The sequence below is a fragment of the Trachurus japonicus genome, chromosome 18, assembly GCF_045865225.1.
Source record: "Trachurus japonicus isolate A0001 chromosome 18, Traja_1.0".
Taxonomy (NCBI): domain Eukaryota; kingdom Metazoa; phylum Chordata; class Actinopteri; order Carangiformes; family Carangidae; genus Trachurus; species Trachurus japonicus.
Window position 1 is genome coordinate 11,712,776 of NC_140924.1, and position 9,175 is coordinate 11,721,950.

General features: G+C 43.2%; 1 protein-coding gene across 1 annotated transcript in view; it reads right to left on the reverse strand.

Moving 5' to 3' along the window:
* The window catches only part of col4a6 (collagen, type IV, alpha 6), a 127,892-nt gene extending 119,183 nt beyond the window's left edge, over positions 1-8,709 (reverse strand). Inside the window, exons 1-3 of the mRNA XM_085760078.1 lie at positions 8,692-8,709; positions 8,377-8,504; positions 8,126-8,171 (exon numbers count right to left, since the gene is read on the reverse strand). Of these exons, the coding sequence (XP_085616204.1) occupies positions 8,126-8,171; positions 8,377-8,387 (57 nt within the window). The 5' untranslated portion in view covers positions 8,388-8,504; positions 8,692-8,709. The remainder of the gene's footprint in view (positions 1-8,125; positions 8,172-8,376; positions 8,505-8,691) is intronic.
* Positions 8,710-9,175: the final 466 nt, after the last annotated feature.

Here is a 9,175-nt window from a genome sequence, read left to right on the forward strand (position 1 = left end):
ACAACAAATGACATCATTATAGGCTACGTCCCTAAATGCTACCTAGCTTACTGCATAGCTAACAGGGCTAGCGTAAATCTCCTTTTTAAGCTATAGCTAGTATCACTGAAAACAAAGACAAGTTAAAACATACTTCGTGCCTCAGTGGGATTAGACAAACAGAGCTTTTAGTCGAGCCGAGTGGGAGTTCGCACTACCATGCTAAAGGTAAAGTTAAACAGGATATTAAAGCTGCAGTGCACACGTTTGTTTTGGTTTGGTTTACATTAGCTGCCAGTCAGCCAGCTACAAAGCGGGCAAACGTCTGCGCCTTCGCAATTTCTCTACCTACAGCGGCGACGGTGTGGGGTTAAGTGTGTAATTAACGACTTGATTAAAGAAACATTAATGGTAATTAGATGGTCGCTCATATAAACGCACACCTTGTCCCAACCTGGGCGGCTCACCTCAGACCGTCACCGCAGTAAACTGACAAACAAAAGAAGATGTGTTCCCCCTGCACAGGCATGCATATGATAATTGCAGTGAAGAGGCAAAATGTTTGACTTTAAGGGCTGATGGCGGTGCCTAATGCCAAAGTAATGATGTTGCAGGGGAGGGAGGGGGGAGTGGAGCATCAAAGGGAAGAGGGAATTGAACCTGTCAGGCTTCCTGACTTCAAAACTAATGGAAAGTCCTCAGAGGGGTAAAGTTGCGGTGGTTTCTTTTAAAATTGACATCAGGGGTACAAGGTTTCTGTGGCTGGAAGATCACACAGCAGAAAAAACTCAGACTTTGGTTTCTCAATGAGAAACAGTTGACTAGTCCATTCACAGAAACGTAGAATTTTCTCAAGCAAAAAAAAAGAAATTCTCTAGTTCCAGCTTCTCCAAAATCTGAAGATTTTATGCTTTTTCTGTTGTTAATTGAACATCTTTCATGAGACACTTGAAAACATTCTCTATTTGCAGATTAGTCCTGATTTTGACAAAGAAAGTGGCACTAACACTAACAGGATTTAGCAATATCAGTGTCCATTGGAGACTAGCTATCTGTTTGCCTGAAGGATTTAATTCTGGCTCCATTTTTGTTCTCCACCGACTCCTGATGGAAATATCTTTGTCTTTAGCTGCTGATTGGAAAGCTAGACTTTGCCTGTCTGCCGTTTGTAGCTGGCTATGGGCTGTAAAGCCAGCTTGTTTGCAGGAAACATCTGCACAATGCAGCTAGAAACAGGGTTGTTGAGACTGCTAAGACTGAAACAAAACAGGAAAAGTTGTGCAAAGGTTTTAAAAGATACAAAAAAAAGTTGCCAAAGTTGCCAAAAAACGTGTCCAAATCGAACACAGGCATGAGCCACTTTTGTGAGTCAACAGGGGCAAGAATGTGGTGAGGCATTGAAAAGTAAAGAGAGGAGCAACAAGTGGGGAGTCTAAAAGAGACTAAATACACAAAATAAAGGGAGAAAAGAAAAGGCAGACAGAGGAGACAAAACCCAACAAATGAGGAGAAGTAGATTGGAGGTCTAATCCCTCTGAAGTGCAAACAGCCCTGAGGGGAGAGATGGCATTAAGGAGAAGGGACCGGGCACGTCCAACAAGCTAAGACAGAACTCCCACTGAGCATCCAGCCAAACACTGCCCCACCTCAGCTCCTCTCTGACAAACCTAAAGACCTTCATAAACGCCCCCAGGCCCTGTAGATATAGAATACCCCTCCCTTCCTCCCTCCCGCTTCTTCCTCCTCCCGCTCCCCCTAAATCTTCTCTGCTTTCGCTCGTCTTTCTTTCACGAGAGGGCCCGAGAAGAAGCAAAAAACACAAAGTGCGACGGATAAAAATCTGGAGAGCGGGGCGGTGGAATGCGAAGCCGTCGGCACAGTCGCAAGCTCCCCCGCCGCCTTTGTGCTCGCCGTGACCCCACGACCTCTGGAGTTCACCGCGACCAATCGGGGGACAAACTGACAGCGTGCGCTTCATCAAAAAAAAAAGAAAAAAGAGAGGAGGTGGGGGTCTGATGTGGCCATGGCAGATGGAGGGTGATGATGTGGTGGTGACATGTGGTGAGAGTTCGCAAAGTCTCTAAACAGCTGCCAAGACTCACAGCGATCTCAATCAACCGAAAACACAAACAGAGAAGAAAACGATGACGAGTCAATCATTGTTAAAGGTTAAATAAAATAACTTTATCAGGATTGCGAGCGTTCTTCTTATCGATTGATCCCGACAAGCTGCTGCACATCTTCCACCGCAGATAAACAGACCTTTCACGGCTTTTAGGCTCAGCTGTCACAACATCGGATTTACATTACACGGTTATCGGAGCCAAAACAAGAATCCAGAATGGCAATATCACAACAAGATCGATAAAAACAGAACAGTTTGAGAAGGCCAAACATCTGCCATCAGCATATTATTGGAAATACAAGTATCGAATTTCAGCTAGACTTGTAAACATGACAAGAAGGAGAAGCCAGTGATGTAGCAATAGTGCGACTGGATGGATGGATGGTAAGAGAGATAAGGAGAAGTGAAAGGAAGGGCAGGAGGCAGCGACCTGTCAACACCTACACCGACCCACCTGTGTCCTTCTATTGTTTTTGGATGCGTTCACAAATGTCTAATTGTTCCAGAGAATTACAGAGTTTGCGTAAAAAACATTCCTCAGAGCTACAGGCAGGCCCGCGCACGGCCCGCCACCAATTATCGTGAAGGTTACTGTCAGTCATGAGGAAGGTTCTTGGTTTTAGATGGAAAGCTCATAAAGCCACTGTAATAGATCGGGGTAGAAAATGCAAAACACTTTAACCAACAAGCAGAGAAACACGGACAGATGGGATGTGATTGATTGGATGATTATCAGCTGCTATAAGAGTCCAAACACATGACATAGCTACAGTAGCTCAACCTGGCTTTGGGTTGGCCTTGTTGGAGTTGTGGTTGGGGTTTACCATTTGAAAGGTGGCACTTTTCTCCATTATATTATGATTCATAGATTAAACCATTGATTTAAGTAATTGGGAGATGAAACTGTCAGTAGCTGCCTCCCTGATAAGACGGCGAACAACCACAAAGGTGCTAATTCTGGCTCCGTTTCAACCAAAAGTTGTAAAAGTCAAAGTCTTGGACGTCTTCCGAATGGGTGTCTAGAAGTCTGACGACATGAAGTGTATTACCCTAAAACTCTACAACTACTCTGGTGCGTTCAGGTCCCGAGCATCTCTTGTCTGCTTCACACATGGGAGCCTCCCGTCCTCAGATTATCTGTCTTTGTCTGCACTGCTGTGGCAATAAATAGCTTCCAAAAGCCGGTGTGTCCTCTTACAGAGGGTATTTCCCAAAGGAAAACCAAGCTCAACGCGTCTTTCATCCCACCTGCTCTGAAACACACACAAACACAAGAGAGACATGGGGTTTTTATGGGGATGGGGAAACACACCGGTGCACGCGAACGCCACACAGGTAGCGGAGCCTTAAGTGTGGGCGTGGGAGAGGAGCGGCGGGGGCTTTTCAACGCCACGTTAAACCTCCTATATGCGGTTTACAGGTTTCCTAAAGTGCTTTACGCTGACTGTATAGGTAAAACCTAAGGGCTGCGTGAACAGCAGTGGCCTTTTATCTCTCACATTTCAAAACAGCATCTGAACTTTTCCATAAACTTGACTAATCTCATCCTGACCCAGATCGTTGGCGTCTAACTCCTGATCCCGAGCAAGAAAGCCTTGGGGGAATGTAAACCACTGCCATCCAGGAACAAGTTGATATTTAAAACCAACACCCCTGAAATATTTAGTACCTGACAGTTCAGCCATAAATCATGTTTAATTAGGTTTGACAGCTTTTCTCTGCACTACAATCATGTGTTCAATCTTTTTTTTCCTTTACCTGTCACCTTGTCTTTCACTCTCGCAGCAAAAGAAACCGATCATTCTGATTAGTCGAACGTCAAATTATATAAAACTGAGTAGAAATTTTAATTCATCCAATTATGAACCTTTATAAAACGTCTTTGCATGTGTAAAGTACTTAAAACGAGTCAATTTAATCATGTAAGCACATGTTAGCTAATAGAATCCCTAAAAACCTGCCTTTCTATAGCTACATGAGGTGTGAACTAAACTGGCTTTATTTCTGCCCTGAGGGGAAAAGTTTTCAACTAAATCTGAACTGTGCAACGGAGGAGTGAAGAAAATGCAGAAAAATCCAGCAGCTAACAAAGAGTGAGACTTAAAATGTATGTTACATTTGCACGTAATCTAACGAAAGCACCTAAATACAACGTAAACTAACAATTATGTTATTAGCAGTGAATCTAACAAACATGTTATTGATTGATCAGTTTCTCTGTGAATGTAAAATGTTGGGTAAAATCTAAAAAAACAAAACAAAGAGTCATCTGCAAATTGATTATTTGTCCAAAACCTACAAATATTCACATATATAACAAAGACCAGCAGTGAATCTGCACATACTGGGACCTGGAAACAGTGGATGTTTGGCATTTTTGGTTGGAAATGGATTAAAATGTTCAATTTAATCAACTAATTATTCCAGCTGCCATAGTAAAAGAAAGAAAAAGTGGGAGCACTGCGAGGAGTCGGACCACTGCCCACAAATCACACCGTAAATCAACATGTAATGAGCTGCGTGACCTGTGGAAGCAGCGGGTGCAAAGGGAAAAAAAGTGATAGGAAGGAGGGAGGTGGGGAGGTGAGGGGGGTGGGGAGGGGGACGGGGTGGGGAGGGGAGGGGGACGGGGGGGTAATAATGAAACCACAAATCAGGCAGTGATCAGTCGCCTCACTTAACGTTTCTGGAATGTTTCAGCCTATAGCACCTGCGGGGAGTGGGAGATAGTCCGACAAGTCCTGCCAAGCTCTGGAGGAATTCAACAGGAGGAGGAGGAGGAGGAGGAGGAGGAGGAGGAGAGAGCTCCAACACTCATGGTTTGTCCAAGGACACAATAAAACTCTTCAACAAGGACGTTCCCAGTGATTCTGTGACTATAATTGATGAACAGATATTAAGTCATATAGGCTATTCTCTTTAAATTGGTGCTGAAACAATCAGTTGTTTAATTGATTTGATCAATCAATTAAACAACTGGAAGTCACTTTGACAATCATCAATTACCTGGAACATGGAAAACATGGAAAAACATGGAAAAGATGAGCTGGGCCTTGTGGCTCGTGTTATACATGTGATTATCTGAATATCTTTCTGTTTTGGATAGTTGATCAGGCAGATTATAAATAAAACAGGTGCTTTTTTCTAATGTATACAACCAAAAGGATTGATTAGTAGAGACAGAGATGAATGCGGACTAAGAAATGAATAAATAAACACCTAAAACATGTGAACCTGTTGACTATAGCTCTCCATCAACAATAATTAAAGTCCTTTAAAGTTTCCTAAATTTGCAGATACACCTATGTTCACTCCTGCATCTCCAGTAGGTTGGACCTGTTCAGATGTTTCCTTACAACCCTCATTTGTCACTTTAGGTACATCATGGATGTGTAACACTCATCCATCTCGCATTCCAACCAGAAAATGTAAAAGAGTGCATTTCTGGGTGATTTCCTCACTGCCAACTCTCTGCTTCCCGTCTTTCCTCCTCCTCCTCTCTCCTCACCTGTGTGTGATGTTTTCCCTGTGCCAACAGCTGTGTCAGCCATCGCAGACACTCACAACTGGACGAGCTCCTGCAGATGCTCGCCAGCTAAAAATAATGAGGGCTACCCAGAAGACTTGTAGTGGTCTGGGTTTGGGCTTCACAACAAAGCTAATTTGTCTGCATGTTAAATTAAATGTGCATATGGCTCAATATAGGGGCACCGTATAGCTCAGTGGGTTGAGAGGCTACAGTCCTCGCTGTAGCCGGCGCTGGTGGAAATCACTTCATCTATCTCAAATATCCAATCAATTAAAGGCAAAAAGTTTAAAAAAAAAAAAAAAAAAAAATTAAAAATGGCTCAATATATTGTATTTATGTGTATTTCTGTTACAACAAAACTAGCCAGCAAACCAACTATTCAAATGCTACACGACTCTTAACCAAAACAATAGTTTCATGTAGACATGCTTAGTTTTGCTAACAGACCTTTTGGTTCGATAGGTAACAAGCTGTAACTGCTGCTGCTAATTTACTAACAAACTAAATGATTTTTAATCAGTTAGCTAATTGTTCTGGACAAGTTTTAGCTCAGAGAAACTTTGGTTAGCTCGCTCACAAGCTGAAACCTGGAAAGAAACTGTTGATTTTAGCATCGTAACTAGCCAAAAAACAAACTAACCCAAAAAAGAGTGGAAAGTTTTTTGTTTTTTTTTAAGTATATCTTCTCTAACATGCTTACCAGAACTTTAGCCCCTGTTTGTCTCATGACTTTCCAGAACTGAGCAAAGTAAGTAGCGCAAAGAGCTGCTGATGCTAATGCTGGCTATGTAGAAATGGCTAAACTTACATCTAGCACCTTTAATGACACCTTTGAGGATAATAAAAAAAGAAAAGGAAAAAAAGTCAGTCGCCAAAATATGTTTTTTGTTTTTTTCCCTTATCATCTCATGCTAAAATGAGTAACGCAACATTACTACACGCTGTCTGGCCATGAAAATATAATATTTCCAAGGTGCAGATTCATACCTATCATGATAGAGTCGAGTCCTGTGACACTTTTAGACGCAATATCTGAGTGGTGGGTTACGTAATCGTTGCCCAACTTATTTTGATAGTGCATTTTGAACCGTTATCTTCTGCCCCCTACAGAGCCAACACTGTTTTTGAGATGCTATATCCAGTCAGAGATAATCAAGTGTGGCTAAATCTTGTGTTTACTCTCATCTGCCCAAAAAGTGTTGGTGAACAACGGCACAGTAATGAAATCTGATCCAGATGTGAACAAACACCGAAACTTTGCTGGGTCACCGCCACATCCTCACGGTTACCAGGGGTTACAACAACCGAGACCACCCAATGAACTCAACACGACGAGTTTGCATATCCACCCAGTCACATCTACGGCTACACACACTCAGAACAAGTGGGAGGTGGGGAAGTGGGTGGAGGAGTCAATTCAAAGTCAATGCAGCTCCATCAGCCGCCTGAGGCCTATTGAGACGCAGGAAGCTGTTTGAAGACTTGACACCGACAAAGGTTGACGGTTCAATTCCCAACAACACAAGGATTATAGCTGATTTTGTGCTTGAAAATTGCATTATCAAACACAACTACAACTTTTTCTCATTCAGTCCTTTGAATCCCTGCACTGTAGGCTACCTACTCGTGTAATGCAATAATCTAACTCTTATTTTCAGCTTTATTTCAATGCATGTTTTCATATAAATCAACAGTTTATGTGTCTTATACTGATGAATAGAAAGTTATATCTGCTTGCACACTAGCAGTGCAGAGCTGAGCTACATCCCTCCCTCAGCCTGTATAGGTGTGGCCTGTTGCACCCATCAATCTCCATATCCTTAATATTCAGTAAGGGGGCGGGGCTTTAAGTGCAAATGACTGAGCGGGCCCACTCAAATATGAACTGCTTTTCCAGTCCCTGAGGCCACGCATAAAAACTGAGTCATGAGCTAAAGGTTTAAAAAAAAAAAAAAAAAAATCATCATCCAAACAGTTACAAAACATCTGGGAGAGTCATATCTGATCGAAACAGAGGTGAAACAGTAACATGAGGTTGTTCTGTTAAAGTTACAGAAATCATTCAAGAGTTGTGTGTCTTCCTCACGCACACACACACGTACACACACGCACGCACGCGAACACACAAACACTCACACACAACGTGACATGGAGGAGTTAAACCCACGTCTAACACCTGCAAGGTGCAGGATGAGAAATGAAGTCTACGTGGCCTATAAATAAAGTTTAATTCAATGCAACACGAAGCTTCTGCAGGTTTGAATTGTGTCGCAGCATTAATAAATTCAAGCTGCATTTACAGTAGACACTGGGAAGTAGCTAGGCTAAAGTCTTCTCCAGCAATTAGACGGTCACAACTGCGTGAAAATATGAAAAAACGAGAAAGGAAAAGTGTTCGGCTTTGGTTTATAGTTTGTAGTCTAGTGTTAAATAAACGCAGCGGAAGAGGCTCTTCACCTGAAGGAGAGGAATAGTAAACAAATGGGACTTACTCCGTGCGCAGATCTCACCGCCAAGGCGACTGCAACCACACAAATCCTGCCCAAAGGAAATAAACACATCGGTCAGTGCGGTTCCTCCGGCAGGTAGAGGCTACGAGGCTGCAACCTGCGCCGGGTCTGGAGCCTCTGAAGCCGGGCAGCGCTGCGGCGGCTGCGGCGGCTGCGGCGCCATGCCCGGAGAGTTGGACTCAGTAGAAATGAGATTTGAAAATTTTAGAAAATTAATAATAAAAAAATCTTACAGTAATTTCATTTTGAGATCCGACGGGCAGGAGAGGGAACCGCAGGTCGTCGCTCTCGATCCCCCTGTTGATTTCACCAGCAAAGCCCCTCAAACGCGCTCATCGACAGCTCCAAATACCCCCGTCATCTACCCGGAGACACACAGGGAGAGAAGGAGATAAAGTAGTCCCCCCCAACACACAGTCAGTCAGACAGACAGACACCAGCTGTATCCACACACACTCACACGTACACACTCCACCGAGTATTAAAGCCTCGTCCGTCCTCGGTTTCCCGGTGATTTGTTTGATAAAACCAGAGCTTATCCAACTCACCCAAAGTTGCAGCGATGAGGTTGCTGCTGCTGCGCTCTCCGGGCTGTTGCGCTTCAACTCAGCAGCGCTGCAGCTCAGAGGGGAGGAGGGGCCAACACATGTCATTCATGCCCCCGTATAGCCTACCTTTGGGTATACAACACGAGGATTTTCAGTCCTGCGCTCACACACCAGCAGGACCTCTGCGCGCTGCAGGCAGCGTCCCATCAGTCCCCAAACACAAAGTTTCCACCATGAAAAGTAAAAGAATATAAAGAAATGATTGTATTAAAATAACTTTAATACCATGAAACTCAATTATATTGACTAGTTTCCACGTGGAATCAATAAAAAGTGAAATAGGTACTATGCAACATCAGCACCAAAATAATCAAATCTGCCTCTTATCACTGCAAGAACTCAAAATCTTACCAAGAATATTTGTCTTATTTCTAGTCAAAATGTCATTTCTAGTCAAAACAAATCTCATCATACTTAAAATAAG